General features: G+C 52.1%; 1 protein-coding gene across 3 annotated transcripts in view; it reads right to left on the reverse strand.

Moving 5' to 3' along the window:
* Positions 1-377: 377 nt before the first annotated feature.
* The window catches only part of MAPK4 (mitogen-activated protein kinase 4), a 144,967-nt gene continuing 124,414 nt past the window's right edge, over positions 378-20,930 (reverse strand). For all 3 annotated transcript variants that reach the window (XM_029922778.1, XM_029922776.1, XM_029922779.1), the window contains exons 3-6: positions 10,272-10,416; positions 8,602-8,763; positions 5,701-5,902; positions 378-3,017 (exon numbers count right to left, since the gene is read on the reverse strand). In XM_029922778.1, the coding sequence (XP_029778638.1) occupies positions 2,321-3,017; positions 5,701-5,902; positions 8,602-8,763; positions 10,272-10,416 (1,206 nt within the window). In that variant the 3' untranslated portion in view covers positions 378-2,320. The remainder of the gene's footprint in view (positions 3,018-5,700; positions 5,903-8,601; positions 8,764-10,271; positions 10,417-20,930) is intronic.

Here is a 20,930-nt window from a genome sequence, read left to right on the forward strand (position 1 = left end):
CTCCCAGGCATCTGTGAAATGTGGCTTGGGCAGGTATTTTTGGGTGTTGGCTCCCCTAAAAAGCACAGTGTTGGCACCTTTGTGACCAGACAAAAGGCTCAGCCTTGGTCAGGGCATTGGACTTGACTCTGAGATGTGGTTTGAAATCTACAGTATGGACACCAGGCCTGACCCAGGTGATTCTGGAATCACTTTCCTGACTACCAATCTGTATAGATTCTCTGCTCCCCTCGCCTCTGAGTGCAACCCCTCAAAACCCTGGCCTCAGGGATGCAGGAAGAAGGCAGCCGGGCTCACTCTAGTGAATCAACCTGCTGCCCAGGACAGGGTGAGATAATATATAAATGAATGAGAGAACACATAAATGAATAAAGGAATCTGTGTTGCAATAAAACTTTATTTGGCCTGTCCTGATCAAGTTTAACAGATCTTTTTAAAACATGAGTAGTTACAACAATTTCTCTATAATGACAATTATTATGAACTCCTGGTCAAGGTCAGCAGCTTGTTCCTTTACCAAAAAAGTAAAGCCGCTCTCTGAGGACAAATGGCACATGAGGAGCGGTGTATATTTCTTTTTCTTTAAAAAAAAGAAAAAAAAGAAACTCAAACACTTCATATTTACATATTTTCCATTTAAAAACTGGTCAGCGTGATTAATTCTGTTTTTAAATATAAGTTTCTAATGTGTTGCAGGTTTCAATGTACAACTCCTAGTTAGCTGATTAAGGTGCTGTTGAGGGGAGGGTGAGCACAGCCCAAGGCCAACGCAGGGAAGTCTTCGCTTACAGGCTGGCTAGACCTCCTATGGGTATCTTTGGGGGGGCATTCCTAGTGGGGAAGCAGAATACCAGTGGCGGGAATGGCAGAGCATTCAAGGGGACGGACTAGGCTTCCGCAGAGGGCTTGCGTGTCTGCACACCATCACCCCAGGCTCTGCGTGAGAGCACGCCTCCGAGTATGTGTCCTCCAGACTCCTCTTTCTTGGTCTAAGCAATGAGGGGCCTGGTGCTTTGAAGCCCTTCCTGTGTCTCGGGGTCTCTATGTCGGTGCCTGACCCCCAAGGACTTCCGCTTTTGGCACACTGCCTTTCACAACTTCCTACCTTACTGGATTCCTTGTCCCCAAGGCCACCGGCTTTCCATGCATTTCTTTAGGGCCTGCTCTTTGCCAAAGCTAAACGGATGATCAAAATCAAGGGCAATGTTAATGAAGCGTGATAGGTCCCAAGTGAAATTTTCTCTCCTAAAACATTCGCTCTACAGTGGGTACCTCATTGTCTTGTTTCCTCCAAAGGAGCAATTCGTGCCAAGAACATGAGTTCCCGAAGCCGGCTGGGAGAGGAGATCTGTGTATGTCTGCGGGTGGGTTCTGTGTATGTGGGTGGGTGTTGGGCTGGAGGGACTCATGGAACTGTCGTCTTCAAACTCACCTGTGAACGACAGCCACTGGGGAACTGGGGCTGTGCCCTTGCATCCGTGGGTGTGTAAGGAGAGTGCATAGGGAGTTCTGGAGGAGGTGTGAGCACAGGCCTGGAAGATGAGTTCTTGTACCTGCAGACCCCAGACTGGTCTGGTCGGAAACAAGGTTTTCAGATCACAAGGGGGTGAGGCAAACACAGGGGCGTGGCAGATGGGACTATTTAAGTCCTGGAGGAACCAGAAAATATATGGTTGGTGACGTGGGGAAACCTGGCCCAGTTTCCAATTTTGGAACATAAGAGACATTGCTCTGAATGAAAGATCGAATAGGTCAGACAGTAATGGGCAGGGAAGAGACATCTTGCACTAAGTTTTCTGATCAGAAAGCCAGAGTGAACCCCAGCAGAGGAAGACCATGGCCTAGGCTTCAAGACCTGAAGACTGGGCTTGCCCTGACACAGACTAGGCCCTAATCATAACTGCATCACTTGGTGTCTCTGGGCGTCCCTGTCCTTCATCTGTTAGTTAGGCCAGATGGTTTCAGCACTATGCCAGCAACATTCCCCTGAAGCAGCCAGGTGGTAGGGCTTGCCGACTGCTGTTTAAGACACCTTTCTTCCCTGAACACCACCCACCACTTATAAAATCAAGGGCCCCCTCTTCGCTGGGAAAGTGATCAACCCCCCAAACTAGGCTCCTGTTCAAACCTGCTCCCAGAGGTTAAAGGCTAGTTATTAAGGCAGTTTAAGAAATGGACATTCCTCTCCCTCCTCGGATCCTTCCTGTTTTCTGCTAACCCCAAGGAAGCAGAGAAGGGGTGGGGAGGGGCAGTGGAGGTGCCAGGGAGGCAGCCCTTCCTGCCAGGCCTCCGCCAGGGGGCCTGGAGCTCCCCCTCCCGCTCACCACCTTTCTTTGGAGAAGGCCTCGGTCTGCACAAGATCGCCAGGGTGCTCGGAGATGCACGCGCCGTTGAGGTCACCCAGTTTATTGTCCGGCAGGTCCTCCGGCTTGGTGCAGAGCTTCAGAGCGCGGGAGATGAACACGTCCAGGTCGAACTGGGGGCTCGCGCCCCCGTCGACGGGGGCCGGGTGGCCCGGTGGTGAGGCAGACAGGCGGCGCTCAGGGCTGTTGGCGGGCGGGCTGGCGCACTCGGGGCCCACCTGCGTGCTCTTGACCCACTGCGCGATCTCCAGGAAGAGGCTGGCCGGCTCGTCCTCGCGTGGCCCGGCGTCTGCGGCCATCGCGGTGCTTGGGGGCGCCCCGGCCGCCTGCTTCCAGTGCGACAGGTCCAGAATGAGCTTGGGCTCCGAGTAGTGGTGAGGCTTGTTGTCGCGCCACAGCAGCTTGTCCAGGTAGGACGGCGAGCCCACTTTGTAGTCGCAGGAGCGGCCGTAGTCGGCCTCGAAGGCGCGCTCCATGGACGAGTGCGAGCGCTCCAGAAAGCGCTCAGAGCTGCTCTGCGAGTCCTTGCGCGGATCCACCTGCACGTCCTCCGCCAGCGGCGTGGAGCCTGCGCGCGGGTCGCGCTGCACCTCGCTGGCGTCCTGGCACCGGTCCGGCCTCCACTCCAGGTCCGAGGACAGGCTCACGGGGTACCTGCAAAGGTTCAGACGGACAGAACGGTGATTGTCCAACCTCGGGTGAGTTGGCTTCCTGGAAGGAGCCAACCCCCTAATCTTGACTGAATGCCTTTCCATTCTTTCCCTGTCCCTCCAGTCCTGGGACCCTCCCCACCTCCCAAGGTAAGAGAGTGACGGGGCAAGGTAATGGTGGGCCTCCAGGGCTCAGGTGGAGGGACTGATTGTTTGGCTTAACCCTTATATTCTTCTGTATTCATTCAATACCCTACAGATATTTCTTGAGCACCTTACCCCCTGCCAGGCTCGGGCATTGCCTGACACGGCAGTGAACAAAACAAATGCCCTGTCCTCATGGCGTCTACTTTCAAGTGGATCCACCTGTTCAGTGTTCGGCACACAGACGTGCACACAGATCACCTGGGGACCTTGTTAAATTGCAGCTCTTGATTCGATAGCTCTGAGGTGGGGCCTGAGATTCTGTGGTTCTAATAAGCTCCTAGGTGATGCAGATGCTGCTGGCCCAGGGACCACACTTTGAGTAGCAGGGCCCTACTGAGTGCTTCTCAGCCCCGGCTTAGATCAGAATCACCCCACACTCTCATTTCTGATTCAGTAGGTCTAGAGTGGGGCCTGGTTTTAACATGTCCCCAGGCGATTCTGAGGTAGAGCCAAGGCTAAGAACTCTTGCCCCCGTGGATTTGGTTGGTTGCCCCACAGCACCCTGCATCAATGCAGGGAAGTTGGGGTCCGAGGAAAGATTATAGACACCCTCAGATGAGGCCAAAGATCCTTGGGATTCTGCCTTCCGTCACCTGCCCTGCAGCCACAGAGGGTGCGCAAAGTCCGCTGGCCGAGCGATGAAGGGCAGGTGTGCAGGCCACCAGCTCAGGCCGGCCTCTCCTCCCCCTGCCAGAACATGCGGAGGGAGGGAGGGAGTGCAGAGGAGACAGCAGCCTGCTCATGGTACAGGATGCCTAGTGCTCACACAGGAAAAACCAACGCACCAGACGGGCAGGCTTGGCCGTGAAGGGGAGACTCATGGCGGCAGTCCACATGAGGCGCTCTGCCAGGCACAGGAAGGCCCCAGTACTGCCCACCCTCCCTCTCAGCGACGCCATTAGGGCAGGAGTCACTCCCAGAGGTGAACATCACACTGCCTCCTCCCACAAGGGGCCGCGGAATTGCAGAGGTTTCTAGGAGGAAGAGCTTGTGAAGACCCTCATCCTTGGCTGCTACAGGCCAAGGGCCAAACCTTGGTTCTCTGAAGGCTTCACAGTGACTCTGCCTTACAGATGGGTATGCTGGTGTTTGAAGGTGAACCCATCTGCACAAAGCAGGAGGGCCTGTAGGTAGAGGCCTGCCATTGATTTGCCCATTTCCTTCCTGCGGGTGGGAGGGGCAAGTTAGGAGCAGAAACGCTTCAGGTCTAGAAACGGTTAGAGTTGGTGGGCAGTGGCCAGAGAAACTTGAGAATCGTCAGATGTGCCCGGCTGGGCCAGCGCTCTGTGCCCTGACAGGCTGTGGGTGGAGGGGGAGGGGCTGAGGGACCACAGTCAAGGGCAGGACAAGCATGGGGGGAGCGGGAGGAAGAGTCTTCATTAATCTCTATTTGCTGACACCGCTTGATAACAACAATCAAGACAACACACGAAAAACTGTCCAAAAATAGCAGCATCGCCCTGGCCCTCCCTCGGTGCCTCCTTAATCTGAAACCTATCATCTGTCAAATGACTGAAAAGGAGAACTTGCTCATCTGTCACTTATGTAACTAGCTGTCACATTTCCACAGCAGTGGGGCTCCCACTTAGGCCCCCTCAGAGTCCTCGCTGCTAAGCAAGCCCTCGACTTCTATTTCTATACCGAGCAGCTCTTGGCTCTCCCTTCCAGGATTAGCAGATGGTGATGCCCAAATGTTAAGCTGCCTGATCTAATGTCGGAACAGGAAGGGACCTAACAAATCATAACATGCCTACACGGAGATTGTTGAAACAATGTGTGTTCTAGCCTACTCCTAATCACTCACTGGTAGTGACTTCTGGGCACACGGTGTTTGGGAAGGATTCCCAGGGCAAGCCCAGTTGGGCAGGAAAGAGTCCTGGGATTGCTCAGCAGTGTCTGACACAGAGGCAGGATCGAGGAGACCCCACACGAGGCAGCTATTAGCTGTGTGGCGAGACAGTCCTCTCTAACATCTCCGGGCTGTAACTTCGTTGTATGTCAGTGGGCACTAATAACGATGGCACCTCCCTTCATGGCATTCTCAGGAGGTGTGAATGATGTGAACCACATCAGAGTGTTGTGGAGTAGTGACTTTTACATTGTTGCCTTGCCCGGCACTGGTGCAGTCTACTTTTCTAGGGCAGATTCCCATTCTGCTAGAAGTGAGCTCCAGTGATGGGTGCTCCTTAAATGCTTGCAGAACATTGTATTGAGCCCTGTGCCCAGTATACTCAGGGTGGGGAGGAAAGCAGTGCAGGCTGCGTTGCGCAAAGGAAGGCCCCTGACCCACACACGCTCATCTGCTGAGCACGCCTGGGGACAGGAGAGAAGGGCAGGAAGCTAAACTGGAGGCAGCACCCGTGGGCCGTAGAGCTGGGGAGACAGACCGGAAGTTCACGGAGGATCAGAAGCCAAGTAGAAGTGGGAGTATGAGAGCGTGGATTCTGCACTCCAGCGCTAGAGGCCCCCTGGAGCCGCACCTGTCCCAGTTGGAGAGCTGGCTCTGGTTGGCGGCCATCAGCAGGATGTCGTCGATCTCATCTTCAATGCGGAAGGGGTGCTGGGAGATGGGCTCGTCCTCGGGGCACGAGTATGGGCTCATGTAGGGGTGCTGCAGCCCCATCTCTGCTGTTAGGCGATCCATGGGGTTAAAGGTCAGGATCTTCTCTAGAAAGTCAATGGCTGTGGGGAGCAAAACAGGACATGAAGGTCACTCATTGTCCTGCCCGCAGAGAATGAGCCTCTTCAGCGCGGGGACATTTTTTTTTTGTACCTTCCCTTTTGTAAAAAGGTTTTTAGCCATTTTCTTTCTGGTGATCCTCACCACAATCCAGTGACAGATTCGGAGCAGATTCTGCTTTTTTTGACTTTACGAATGAATAAACAGAGGTCCAGAGGAGGTAAAGTGACTTGCTAAAGTCACTGCTGGTTAGAGGAGGTCTGGGGCGAGAACTCTATCTTGGGGTAGATTTCTCCAGAAACAGGGGTCGGGATGTAGGTTGTTCATGTGGTGGTGATCCTGGAAGCATGGGTAGGGGAGTGGGGAAAGACGCCCAGACAAGATGTGTCCATGAGCAGGTTCCACTGTGGAGGGGGGGCGGGGATCCTCTAGGAGACAGCATGGGACAGATTTCAGAGGTGGCTCCATTTGTGGGGTTGGGGGAGCTATGGTGTCTCTGCAACACCCACTCCCACAGAGCACGTGAGGCGAGTGGGGCGGGACCAGGGCTCCTGAGCCCAGTCATCCTACCATATATTGCCCCTGGAGGTTTGACAAACAAGGGTGGACAGGCTTGATATTAACAATATTTAGCCACCAGCCTGAAGCCCTCCTGGGGACCAGGGACTAGATCAAGAGGAGGTCCCGGGCAGCTGGAACCCAGATAGGAAGGGACACTCAGAAGCCTTGAGGAGTGGCTTGTTGCCAACCAGCACGAAAAGATACGAGATCCTGGCGGCCAGTCAGGCGGGTGGCGTGGGTGTGTGTCGGCCAAACATGAGCTCTGCGCACAGGTCCTGGTGTCCTTTCTCCCAAGAGGGGGCAGGGCCAGCCATCTGCCTTGTGGGCTCTGCCCTGGGTTACCTCAGGGCAAGGTCCGCCTCTCTGGAGGTTTGCATTACCTCTCAGTGCGGGAGGCCCCACCTAAATCATGACTTGGCTGATTGTGTTACCGCCCGAGCAGCAAGGGAGAAATGCAGCTGAGCTCAGGGGCCTCAGCCAGCACCGCGCCCCTGCTCCTCACTCCAGCCCTGGGTCTTTTTGCAGGATGACTCATCAATGATTCAGGAAACCGATAGATTCAGAAGGTCACTTGCCTCCTAGGAGGACACGGCGCTTCTCTGTAACCCTAGACTGAAAGATCAGTAACGCAACAGTAACTCTGATCACGGCCAAGTGTTCTGGGGCTCAGGGGGTGCTTCTGGGTCAGGGCGGCAAGGCCCGAGAGAGTGTCACAGATTGCCAGGGCTGGGAAGAATCGGGCACCGAAGCGCACAGCCCCGCTTGGGCACTGCCGGGCTCCAGGCTGGCCAAGCCTCTCCCTCTTTGGGCCCCCCCCTCCTCCGGACCCGAGCTATTACTCTGGACCTTCTGACAAGGAAAGGAGAGAGTTGAAGCTCTCAGCGTCATTACTGTTATTAATAAAGACCCAGCACACCCTGAAGTTGGAAAGGGCCGCTCCACCGACTCTACTAAAAATCAGTCCCCTCCTTCCTCTCCCTGGCGGCTGGTCGCCTAGCATGCACCCACACACTTCTGGAAGCCCAAATATTAGAAAAGCCCACCTTATATCTAACCCAAACCTGCCCCCATTAACCTCCGCCCCTAACCTCTGCCCTCTGTGGTGCCCGCGTGTCACCATGTTCTTTCTTCCCCATGATTGGTTCCCTCACGGTTCAAGGCAGCAGTCAGGTCCTGGGGGAGCCCCCCCTCCACCCAGCACACGCTGGCCCGCATCTCCCAGCCTCCCTTTCGGTTTGATATGACGGGGCCCGTGGGGCGGGGGCGTAAGTGATGTGTGCACCCCACTTTCAGGCCAGATGCATAAAGACCTCCTGCTCTGCTCTCTCTTCCCCTGGCTTCAGCCGGAAGTGGGTGAAAGTTGCGTGTTAAAGATGGCAACCCCTCTTTGGCAGCCTGGGTCCTGGGCAGAGCCCCAGGCTCCCCTGCTCTGTCCAGACGTGAGGTGAGCGGCATGGACACTGCTAGAAGGGTCACCCTGTAGGTTCCACAATCTGCTGGCTCTGCCTCAACCGAGAACCCACTCAACCGCCCCACCCCCAACTCCTCTCCTCTGGGCTCCATCTCCCCACATCTTTTGAAGGCATTTCTAATGTAATGAGACTTCTGTACAATCTTGTCACATTCCTGTGGCCAAGGAGACTCCAAACTGGACTTCCCAGGGCCCTAGGGGTTCTGGAAATATTCTCAGGGGCAGCTCTGGAGACAGAGGCAGGTCGGCAGGGCCCTGAGGTCCCCAGCTCTGCCTCACCCAGAGCACTCCTTTTACTTGTTTTGAGATTAGATTTCTTCATCACATTTGTCACTTAGGTATATATTTTTTTGCTTAAAAAATGTTAATGCTTATTTTTCAGAGAGAGAGACAGAGACAGAGAGCGAGGGGGGAAGGTACAGAGAGAGAGGGAGACACAGAATCGGAAGCAGGCTCGGGGCTCTGAGCGGTCAGCACAGAGCCCAATGCGGGGCTCAAACCCATGAACTGTGAGATCATGACCTGAGCCAAAGTCAGACGCTCAACCGAGGCGCCTCCCTCAGTTTCTATTCTAAGGACTGTGACGGGCGGAAGGAGGCGCCCACCCAGCCCCGCAGCGGGAAGCCGGTGCGCGGCCTTCAGGTGCTGGCCACTGGCCGGCGGAGGTACCTTCGCTGTTCACTTCGGGCAGCAGCTTGCGCAGCGGCCGCTTCACCTCCCAGGTGCTGCTGACGAAGGAAGGCATCACCTTGAGCAGCTCGTCTTTGTCCTCCTCCCGGATCACGGGGATGGTCTCCAGGATAAGCTGCATCTGCTCCAGCTCGTGGGCCCCTGGGGAGCCAAAGACCAGATGGTTACAAGTGAGCCGCCCAAGTGGTGGGGGTGGATGGGGGTGAGGGTGGAAGCCCCCACGTGGCTCTAGGAGGCCTGGGAGGGGCAGCACCAGATGGTGGGAGCCCACGGGGGGGGGCAGGGGACCTGGGTTCTGGTCTTCCCTCTGCCACTAACTTGCTGTGTGACTGTGGGCAGGTTGCTTGCCATCTCTGGGGCTCGTCTTTGTCAAATGTCTCTGCTTCTGGAATGGACGGTCTGATGTAGACACATCAGCCAGAGCAAAGGTAACAGGAGAAACTGGGTCCAAGTCTTCCCAAGTCTTCTTCCCAGATGCCTCTCTGTGTGTCTTTACCAGGCTGGGAAAGAAAGTGATTTTAAAGCTGAGCCTCACCTTTTAATTTCCAATTAGGAGAATCCTAATCAGAGAGAGTGAGTTCAGAAATAAATTGGGTTTGGAATGTGTCTTGGTAACTAAGTGGCACCCCTCATTCCTTCAGGCAGAGGGAGGAGGACAGATTCTGCCAGGTCTGTGGGGCAAGTGCAGCAGAACAGGATGGAATCAGGCATTTATTCTCTTCTTCATTCATTCACTAAATAAGGACTTACTGAGCACCTTCTCCCTGCTGGGCATCAGGCTGGAACTTCATCCTTAAGAAGCTGCAGGCTCTAGACTCTCCAAATTCAAGAAGCCCACAGACTCCTCTAGCTGCTCCGAGTGTCCTCCCCTTACCAGAATGCTACAGGACTCCCATCTGCTGGAAGCTGGTGGCCTACGGTGGGCTCCTCCAGGTCCCACAACGACACCCTGTGTAGCACCAAGCACGTGTGGATGCTGTGATGCTGCCCCAGCAAGTGCCTACAGCTCAACCCTTTGGCTTTCCCCCATGGCTCATGGAGGGTCAGTCAGGGACTCTGGGAACCCCTTGTGGGGCCCCCTGTCCAAATGAACACTCCAGACCGGCCACTCACAGTCGCAGTGAGAGAGGAGGAAGAGGCTAAAAATGTAGGATAGCTGTTTTCAGTGGTCAATCTCAAGGTGTTTGAACATACGTAGTTACTTGATTTTGAAAGTTCTGCACTCGATTGGCTACTTTTAGTCTCTCCAGTATTTTGCCTGAAATGATAATAAGGTGCCTCCAAGTAGATCCATAAGGCTGTACAGGTAATCTTTTTTTTTTAATTTTTATTTTTAAAGTTTACTTATTTATTTTGAGAGAGACAGAGCAATGGACAGGCAGAGCGAGAGGGAGAGAGGAAATTGCAAGCAGGCTCTGCAATGTCCGCTCATGACCTGAGCTGAAATCATGAAGAGTGGGATGCTTAACCAACTGAGCCACCCAGGTGACCTCATACAGGTAATTTTAAAGAGAAAGACTAGGATGTTTTGTGATTAGCATGTTATTGTGTTTTTTTTCTTTTCTTTTCTTTTTTTTTTTTTTTGCACTCAGTTTTCCCTTTCTGCAGCACGCCATCAGAGAAGTCAGATGGCACGGTTAGTGACTTACCAGCAAAGAGCATTCTCCCTGTGAGCATCTCGGCCAGGATGCAGCCAGCGGCCCACATGTCGATGGCTTTGGTGTAGTTGTTCGGAGACAGGAGCAGACGTGGTGAGCGGTACCACTTAGTTACCAACCCTTCTGACAGATAACCCTAGAAGACAAAAACAAAACAAAACAAAACAAAACCTAGTTCTGATGATCAGCATGTGCAGATACCCTCTCTCCCAAGCACCTCCTTCTGGGATCTCTCTGCATCCGAAGGAAGCACTCCTTCCTGGATCCCTTCCCTGTCAAGCCTTCCCCGAGGTCCAGGGGTTCTCATCTGTGGACAGGGAGGCAAGATACCAATATTTCAGAAGGAATACTTTTCCACCCCAACTTGAGGTAACCATGCAAGACAAATCTGCTCTCCTCTAGTAAGAAGATGGATAAATAGGAGCCATAGTCAAGTTCATTGCCACCATCAACAGAGTAATGACGAGAACCTGGAATTTCATTTATCCAGTGGCTGAATCTCAGAAATAGCCCTACATTTGAAATCAAGCCAGTTACTTTGGTGCTGATGAGTAGAACTGATGTGGCTACAATATCAGAGACACAGAGTCCCTGCTGAAAATGGATAAGGCCAGCTTCATAATGGGCGCAGGTGAAGAGCAGATGGAAACAGCCCTAAATGGTAGAGTGAACACAGCTGTGTTTGGCTCAGAGGATTCTGGGAGTTCTACAGAGTGTCTTTTTGTTGTATAGGTGCTTTAGCTGACTTCAGCCACTGCTCAAGAACTTGTGCTCTGGGATGGAATCCCTCCCTACAAGATATGGTGATGACATGTGTTTTAGCAAAGAATGGAAAATACAGCCAGGCAATTTGGAAACTGTTTTCTACGTAACTCACAAAGTTGGCCCCACAATGTAACCTGGGAGGTGTCCATTTGGCTTACGTGGAACAGTCTCTTTAAATTGAGAAGGCAGACCCACTTCGGGGTCAAGGTGAAACAATGCAGACTGAGGGGGTCCAATGGGAGACTCTAGGGATGGTCTTGGTATCTGCTGATGGAACTCCCCGTTTAGCATTTGAACTGTCCTTTTCACCAATTGAAGACATATCACCGACCCAGGCTAAAGCAGATGAAAACTTAAAAAGCCCAAATACCCAGGAGCTTTCGATCAACATCTAGAATCTCTTTATTTGTTAAGCAAAGCTTTATTAAGTGGTTGAAACCTTCTGAGAGTCCTCAATTATGACAGCGGTTTTCTCTCCTCTGTGGCACATACTTCCTCAGAGGAGGGCCTCAAACTGGCGGAGGGAAGTGGGGAGAGAGGAAATGACTAGAGAGTTTCCCTGACCTCAATGCTCCAACCCAAATGGACTCCTTACAATTCCCTCGTGTCCCCTTTTGGTCACCTCTCCTTCCCCCAACCCCCTAGTGACCACTGCTTTCTGTCCTCTTGTTTTATACAGAATGTCCTATAAATGGAGTCATAGCTGCTTTTTGAGGCCAAATTCCTTCCATTAGCACAATGCAACTAGACTCATCGCATTGTTATATGTGCAGGAGGAGTTTAAGTTTGATTCTAAAAATTACACGGGGATGCCTGACTGGCTGTCAGTGGAGCACGTGACTCTTGATGTTGGGTGTAGAGATTACTTTAAAAAAATAAAATCTTAGGGGTGCCTGGATGGCTCATTTGTTTAAGCATCCGACTCTTGGTTTCGGCTCAGGTCATGAGCTCAGGGTTCATCAGTTCAAGCCCCACGTTGGGCTCTGCACTGAGAGTATGGCGCCTGCTTGGGATTCTCCCTCTCTCTCTCAAAACAAATAAATAAAAAATAAAATAAAATCTTAAAAACAATTACAGACACAAGGCAAACTGTAGAAGTTCACTTCTGGGTGGGTGGTTCATAAATAAAGAATAGTCCGATTTACTTTCTAGTCAGAGGCTGAGACGGCCAGAGACTAAAGCAGAGTCACCCAGAGGGGAGGTGATATAGGGGGAGTTTTCTCTGATATGCAAATGAGCAGTCTTTTAGGGAATGGAATTTCCTGCAATTAACATCTGCCTATCTGCAGCCTCTAGGGCTGAAGCAGGCACACAGAGGGGTGGGGGGGCTTCCTTCCAGAAATACATGCCTTGAAAGTAAAACAATGTTTGCCTGGGCAAGGCTGCCCCTGGGCCAGAAATAAGGGCCAGGCCAAGAGAGCAGCTGAGAAATTCACTCACAGCTCTTCCTTACTTTGGAATGGAAACCCAGAACCTGATGCGTTTTTCTTAACCACTAGCTGTGGCTTCCCTCTGGTTACTTGCCTGTTGAACCCTTTTGAAAATATACAGAGGACATACTGATGTGTTTTAGAAGCCACAGGGCAGAGGAGAATTGGGGAATGTGCACTGTCTTCTGCCAGGCTCTGGAGCAAGAGGCGTCCTGGGGAAGGCGACATGGGGACCAACAGGAGCTCCCTTCCTGGCTGGTGGGGCAGATCTGGGGAGGGAGGTGGTGGCAGGGGTGCCGCCCTCAGCTGGGATCAGCCCCTGGTGTCTGAGCAAGAGTGGCTCTGGGGCCCACAACGGGATACTGGTGAACTGAGTTCAAGAAAGTTTCAGTGGTGTGCGTGGGGCAAAAGTCAGAATTCCCTAGAATAAAAAGAATATATCTTTAAAGAAAATCCAGGAGTGGAAACTCCACTTTATCAGAGGGGCTCACAAATCAATAAGTACATTGGCTCAACTGATGTCCTCAAATGGCTTTCCTGCCAGAGCCTGCGGGTGGGGATAGTGGCAGAGGCCCTGTCCTCTGTCCTCAGACCTGGTCTCATGTGGTGCACTGTTGAGGGAGTCACAAGGCGTCACGGCTCCGAGGAGACAGGAAACCAACACTCCTCCCTTCTCCATGGCCACCGCTCAGTACAGGAGACACAAGACTGGAGCTGCCCTTTCCTCATGCCACCCCGTCCCTTGGTGTTCCCAGTGAGAGGCGGATTCTGGAGGTGCTGCAGGAAGGCAGGTGAACAGAGTTTCCTGTCTAGACCCCCGTCATGGGGGCCTTAGGGTCTTCTTCAGTTATTGCTCCCACCAGGCCATTTTGCTTCTTTCTTAGTGTCAGGTACAGCCAAAGGGAGGCTTTGATTTTGAAAGCATCGTAGGTGCTTGGGAAATAATCTAGCAGCAGGTGGCTGCTGAGGAGGGAATTTGGGACCCCCAACAGATCCGGCAGGAAGGTATAATTAATGCTCTGAGCATCTTCTTTGCAGAGGGAGCAGGAGGAGCACGACGCTCAGTCCCAGCTGCCTGCCAGGGAATGAAGAAGGGCCTTGCTCATGCTCACCCCTGAAGGGTGGGCACTGGCACGCTCCTCCAGCGACCCAGCGCGGGTGCCTCCTGGTCTATGCCACTTGCTCTATGCCCCCACCTGCTCTGAGCCTGATCTCTTGTGTCTGGGAGACAGAAAAAAGGTTGGGGGAGAAGGCATGTTCCAATAAGCCTTCTATTTCACCCTTCTGGCCCCTCAACAAGATTAGGGCAAATTGAAATGGGGATGGATTCTCTGAAGAATGAAAGCCCAGGCCACTGTAGCTGAGTGTGTGGTGCGGGGAGCGCAAGGTAGGAAGGTTGGTTCCTCCCCTCATGCTGAATGGCTGCGTAGGGCTGTCCCCCCTTCCAGGCCAGGATGGCGGGGGGGGGGGGGTGAATGGGGGGGGGCTCTGACAGCCTCATGTTCCCTACCAGAAGTCTCTGCCAAGTGTTGTCCCTGTGTGGTGCAAATGATGATGATGACTGAAACCTTTCCTGTCTTCAAAGAGCATATAATGTAGTCAAAGAGATGAAATATTCAATGTGATTGTTGGAAGGATAAGAAAATGATGTCAGTCAACATTTATGTGGGACCTGCTTGGAGCTGAGCACCGTGTTGGCATTTTACAGGCATGCCTTCTGTAGTCTTCCCATCAGCCTCTCGATGCAGGCTATTCACAACCTGCCCAAGGTCATGACCGGGAGGGGGCCCAGGGTGTATGGCTCCAGAGCCCATGCTGTAATCTGTACATTGCAGGACCTCCACCAGCACGCACACCAAGCAGAATCTTGGTAGGAACCTGGAAGAGGCATGCTTAGAAGGCACAGGGCCATGTTCCGGTTAGCGGTGGGTCAGTGAAGGCTCCATGGAGATGAGGTTTGAGCTGGTCTTGAAGGATGGGGACATCTGAGGTAGCCTTGTGGTGACAATGGGTACCGGTGTGAGTAAAGATGGGTGGATGGGAAGACCTAGAATGTGTTCAGGGTACAGAGAGACATCTGGGCATGTGGACAAACGGGACAAGGGAAGGGGCAGAGGAGAATGAATGACCTTCATTCTGAAAGCTAGTGGTCCCCAAGGACTCCCAGCAATGAGAACCAGGGGAAGTGCATGTGGATGTACAGATGGCCCAAAGCTACTGACTTGGAGCCATGGAAGTCCATCTTGAATGAGGTCCCCAGGGAACCCTTGGGAAGGAGGGGTTGTAAGTAGGGCAAGAGTTACACTGAAGGCTGAGAGATGTTGCTCTGCTTTTCCCATTGGCCCTGGGCAGGCCTTCCTCCTACGGTAGGGCACAGGCTCTGCAGTCCCTGTTGCTTGAGGCCTAGAGAAGCCCGCAAGCCTGACTGGCATCAAGACGTTACTCTTTGGAGAGCAGGGGATCATGGGGCTCAGGAAGACCTTGGCAAGGCCCCTGGGCACCACACTTCCTTGCGGCACCCAAATGCACCCCTGTCTGATCTACAAGAAACTAGATCAAGGGAAAAAGAAGTCAGGCTATGGGGGAGTAGAATTTTTAGCCTTAGGGGGCGATGGGGGTGTTGCACAGATGCTGTGAGTCTTGTAGACGTGCTAGTGTTAGTTCCCAGAAGACCTTCTGGTGAGCGTGCCATGGAAATGGAAAGAACATCACACAAGGAATGGGAAAGGCATACAAGGAAGGGGGGGTGGCATGGGAGCTGCCTTCAGACACTTGCAAGGCTATCATATGGACGAGGAGTGAAGCTTGTTCACTGGGACTTGGGACAGACGTGAGCCGAAGCATGAGACAGAAATCTATGTCATACAAAAATAATTGCTAACATTTACTGCGCTCCTCAAACTGCTCTGCTTCGTATGGATCAACCCATTTATCCTCAGAACAACCCCCTGAGGTAGGGCCTCTCATTATATCCATTTTCACAGAGAGGAATCCGAGGCACAGAGAGGGTAAGCCCTCTATCTGTGGTCACACAGGCTGTAAGCAGCGAGCTGGGCTCCACCCCAGGCTGCGTGGATGCAGCGCCCTCCATGTGAATACGAGGTTCTGCTGCCCCTTCACGTGACCAAACGCTCTGAGGCCATCGGGGCTGTCCGAGTGGGGGACCGGGCTCCCAACAGGCAGAGGTCAAGTTGGTGAAGAGATGTGCCAGCACCACCCTCCTGGTGGACATCCAGAACACGGCCCCCGAGACGGCGGTGTGCACTCGAATACCCAGGGATGTGGGCTGATGGAGTGCAGATTCCATTTCAAGAGGCAGACAAGGTGATGCCGATGCTGCAGGTCAGAGCGCCACACGTGGACGCAGCAAGGCCCTCGCCGACCTCTGATATCATGCTCAGCCCTGAGGAATTATGATCTGCCTTGCCCACCGGCCAGGCAGATTTCTCCATCAGAGCAGCAGGCTGACCTATAATAGGGGTTAATTCTCTGCATTACAAACACTCATCAAAAGATCATTTAGAAAAACAACACTCTCCCAGAGGCCCGTCTAGGCAGAGATGTTCAGTCCCCCTCTCCAGTCTTTTCTCTCTGGAGGTATAATTCTTACTTGTGCCAATATCTATCTCAGGCGTATTAGAAGCCTTTAAAAAAAAACAAAACACCTCAGCCAAAGAGCCGTTCTTATTGTCGACTCCACACTCATTCTATTAAACTCATTTCCATAAAAATGTGCGGCAGGGAGTTTCTCAAGCCAAGGAAAGGAACACAAGCTTCAAAGCAGCGGGTTCATTGTTTATGCAGCTGAAATGCACACGGGTGAAGGAAGAGAATGGTTAAATCAGCTGCACTGAGTCTTCGAGATGCCCTAAATGCTCTCACATGCCCTTTATTCAGGGCTGCCCCTTCCCCACTCCGTCCTTTAGGGGATCCTGTCCAGTGAAATTCACAGTCTCCTCCTAGGTTTCCATGGAAACCAATCAAAGCCCAGTTAAGTTCCTAGAGGTCTGCAGACTCCATGTGGTGACCTGTCTGTATATTTAAAAAAATTGTGATAGAATCGCTTTTTAAGCAATAATTTATTTTTGGGGCTCCTGCGTGGCTCAACTGGTTAAGCATCCAACTCTTGGTTTTGGCTCACGGTCATGATCTCATGGTTTATGAGATGGAGCCTGGCGTCAGGCCCTGCGCTGGCAGTGTGGAGTGCGCTTGGGATTCTCGCTCTCTGCCCCTCCCCCACTCACTCTGTCTCTCAAAATAAAAAAGTTAAAAAGTTAAAAAAAATAATTTATATTCAACTGTGGCAAAATACACTCAGCATAAAATTCACCATCGTAACCCGTTTTACATGTATAATTCAGTAGCACTGAGTACATTCACGTTGTTGTCCAACCATCCCTACCATCCGTCTCACAAAAGTGAGTCTGTACTCAATGCAGGAGGATCCCAAACCGCGGGTTCCTGGCCCCTGGCAATCATCCTTCTACTTTGTCCCTGTCATTCTGCCCGCACAAGTGGAATCACGCATGTCCTTTTGTCACTGGCTATTTCTCTCAGCATAATGTACATCCCCTTACCTTTAAACAGCAGGGAAGTAGAAGCAATGGGGTGGGCTTCCTTTTATTTTATTTTTTTACATTTATTTATTACTGAGAGACAGATAGAGAACACGAGCAGGGGAGGGGCAGGGAGAGAAGGAGACACAGAATCCAAAACAGGTTCCAGGCTCTGAGCTGTCAGCACAGAACCTAATGCAGGGCTTGAACCTGTGAACCGTGAGATTATGACCTGAGCCAAAGTCAGTTGCTCAACCAACTGAGCCACCCAGGCGCCCCTGGGCTTCTTTTTAAAAAGCACTTTCTTGAAATGTGGTTGTCTCCTAATTCAACTACAGCTTACATCTCAGATAACTGCTTTGGCCATTACCCTCACGGGGCCCAAGCCATGAAGTCTGGATTCTACCGCAGTTCAAAGACATGACAAAATGTTTGTTTGTCTGAAGATGTGCTGGGATCGCCGGCTATACTCCCACCATCTTCACAGGGAGGGGCCGCTGAGCCGGTTAGAGAGGTCAATGGAGGGAAGGCTGTTAAGCTGCTTCAGCCTCAGTTTCCCCATCTGCATGAGCTCCTGGTCTCCATGTTTTCCTCTGCAGGGCACTAGAGTCCAAGGATACTGCACCACGAGACAGCAAACTTTAAATGAGGGGTCCCACTGGGCCAAAGTGACTCATTTTTAATGTGCTGGTCTGTGAGCAAAGATTCCTTTGAGGAAAATGCATTAACTGCCAGGCCATAACGAGACACTTGTCTCGCTGACTTTCAAGGGGAAATCCGGTGGCACCCTGGAGCAGCGGCTCTCAAACCTGCTACCCATTAGAAGCACCTGGGGACCTTCAGAGAATCCCCATTCTCAGGCCGCCTGCCATAGCAATTATGTCAGATCCTCTGCGGGTAGGACCCGAGCATGAGTACTTTTTAAAACTCCCCAGGTGATTTCGGTTTATAGCTGTACTTGAGAACCAGTGTCCTACAGATCCCAGTCCGCCTGCTTTGAAAGGTAAGCAGTGTTTTCAAGGTTCCCCAATGAGCGCAGCTTCTATTTCTAGCTCCTCTCAGGATGAGATGAATCCTTGAATAGCCACAGAGGTCTTCTCCAGATGGTGACCCCAAAGAAGAAACAATGGGCTGGAAAGCAACCAATAATAACAGCTACCATTTGTTGAAAACTCATGATATGCCAGGCACTATGCCAAGTGCTACTTTATTATTGGTGCATTTCATTATTAAAATGACTCTGTGAGAAAGATACAGAGTGGTGAATAACTTGACCAAGGCCAGAGGAGCTCAAAGTTGGCAGTGCTGAGATTCAATCCCGGCAGCGAACTAAACAAAGTCCTTGTAACCATGGAGCATCTGTGTTAGCAGGACAGACAGATGAACAAGTGAATGTATCATATGGCTGGTGACAGTGCCAGGAATGAAAATAAAGCAGGGCAAGGAGACAGTGAAGGATTCGGTGGGTGGTCTGGGAAAGCCTTTGTGGTAAGGGGACATTAATGACTCTTGTGGCCGTGTGGTGAGCATCAAAGATGTTGCTCTCTGAGCCCCAAGTCTTCCTTTCTTTTTTTTTTACATTTTTTAAAATTTGTATTTATTTTTGAGACAGAGAGAGACAGAGCATGAGCGGGGGAGGAGCAGAGAGAGAGGGAGACACAGAATCTGAAGCAGGCTCCAGGCTCTGAGCTGTCAGCACAGAGCCCGATGCAGAGCTCAAACCCACGAACCACGATGTCGTGACCTGAGCCGAAGATGGATGCTTGACCAACTGAGCCACCCAGGCGCCCCCCCACCAAGTCTTCCTTTCTGTCCCCCACCCCCATCCCCAAATGAGGGCAGCGCTTTCAATGTTCTTCCCGCACCTAGCAAACCCTCCTCGGAGATCTCTCATTAACATCCAGATAAAAGTAACAGAACACCTTTATGCAGGGCAGGAACTAACATCTGTTGAGCACCCATTATGCACAAGGGATTTTTTTTTTTTGCCAGTATTAGCTTAGCTGACCTCATGACACCCTGGAAGATAAATATTTTTTCATTTCCTATCTGGGGAAATTTTTGCAGCCCCTGCACCCTCTGCCTGGCTTGATATGCCCATAGTGGAATCTCAGGAATTGGCCGCCAGTCGGTACATTATCTGGAGGTTTGCTGGCCATGCTAAAATCACGGGGGAGAGGAGGGTAGCAGCCATGTCCAAGTCCAGCCCTCTGAAATCCTGGGGTCCCTCGGGTGTGAGCTGTGTCTGCGAATTTCTGTCTGACATCATCTTGATGCTGCGTTGCAGTGACTGGGCCCTTCGGGCTGCTCACCTGGCTGGGAGGCCAGCCTGGAGGTCAGCCTCGGCGTCTAGTGCATCCCTCCCCTCTCCACGCGCTGGAGGAAAGAGAATGCGAATCCCGGGGCACTGTGGAGTGCTGCATACAATGATGAATATTTGCCCGCTGCTGCCCATGTGGCAGGAACCATTCTGAGCTGTGTTCTCTCATTTGACTGTCATGACAGTCTCACAGGGTATGCATGGTCACTGTCCCCGCTCTTTGGCAGGGACTTCAGGCAGGGAGGCCAATGACACAGTACCAATATCACCAAGTCCCACAGCAGACAGCTCTGTTCCTATGTCTGCCCTTCCCCTCACAGGTGCTCCTGAACCACCCCTTCCCAGGGGGTAAGAATTCTCCCCTGTTCAGCTTACAGAGCATGCTCAGAAGAATAGATGGAACTCTCTGGGGCTTTCCTTTCTCAGGCGGCTCTGGGGTAGAAACCATTACCTTTGTTAAAGATAACTAAAGTAGAGGGGTGCCTGGGTGGCTCAGTTGGTTAAGCGTCTGACTTCGGTTCAGGTCCTGATCTCACGGTGGGTGAGTTTGAGGCCCCGCATTGACTCTGGACTGACTGTGCAGAGCCTGCTTGGGAATCTCTCTTTCTCCTCTCTGCTCCTTCCTGACTCGCACTTTCTTTCTCTTTCAAAATAAATAAACTTAAAAAAAATTTTAATGTTTATTTCTGAAATAGAGACAGAGAGTGAGTGGGGGAGGAGCAGAGAGAGAGGGAGACACAGAATCCAAAGCAGGCTCCAGGCTCCGAGCTGTCAGCTCAGAGCCCGATGCAGGGCTTGAACCCATGAACCGTGAGATCAACACCTGAGCCGAAGTTGGACACTTAATCGACTGAGCCACCCAGGCGCCCCTCAAAATAAATAAAATTTAAAAAAAGATAACTAAGGCGGGATCTGGACTAAGAAAAGTGAGAAGTGCGTTTTCATGCGTAAGGGTGAAGCAGGATCAGGTGGAATTTAGGAGGGTATGGCAGATTTTAGACCCTGGGGAGGCTGGATTATACAGATGGCTATGGGCAGGCCTGGCACTGGCCCAGGCAGCTCACCTGAAGGCGTTAGAACTCCCTATCTCAGGGGCCTTTGAAGAGCAGGAGCCTGGGGAAGTTGGCATTGGTGAGTGCTGGGCTCCTGCTGTGGGCAGGCTCCTGACACTGTCCAGCCCCTACATAGGAAAGGAAGCAGGTGCCTGCAGCACGTGGGAGAATGAGCCAGAAGAACTCTGCTACTTCTGAACATGGCTACCTCCCAGTCCTGGGGCCAGAAAGTCTCCACTAAAGAGCAGCCATTTTTAGTTCAGGCAGTGTTTCCCCCAAATGGGGTCACATCCCAAAGATTCTGACAGGAGGAGAGAACACGGTGTAAACCAACATGCTTGGGGCAGGTGGGCAAGAACGAAGAGTCTCGGGATCTCCGAGACAGGGACTCAGGATGTGACATTCGCCATACCTCTCTGTCCACACCACCACTGTTTTCTCGGTGTGTCTTGGGGCCCAAGCTTTCTCTAGCCATGCCTTGGGAAATACCGGGCCAGGCCCTTCCTCACATATTCACTACCTGGGAG

The sequence above is a fragment of the Suricata suricatta genome, chromosome 14 (genome assembly GCF_006229205.1).
Source record: "Suricata suricatta isolate VVHF042 chromosome 14, meerkat_22Aug2017_6uvM2_HiC, whole genome shotgun sequence".
Classification (NCBI taxonomy): domain Eukaryota; kingdom Metazoa; phylum Chordata; class Mammalia; order Carnivora; family Herpestidae; genus Suricata; species Suricata suricatta.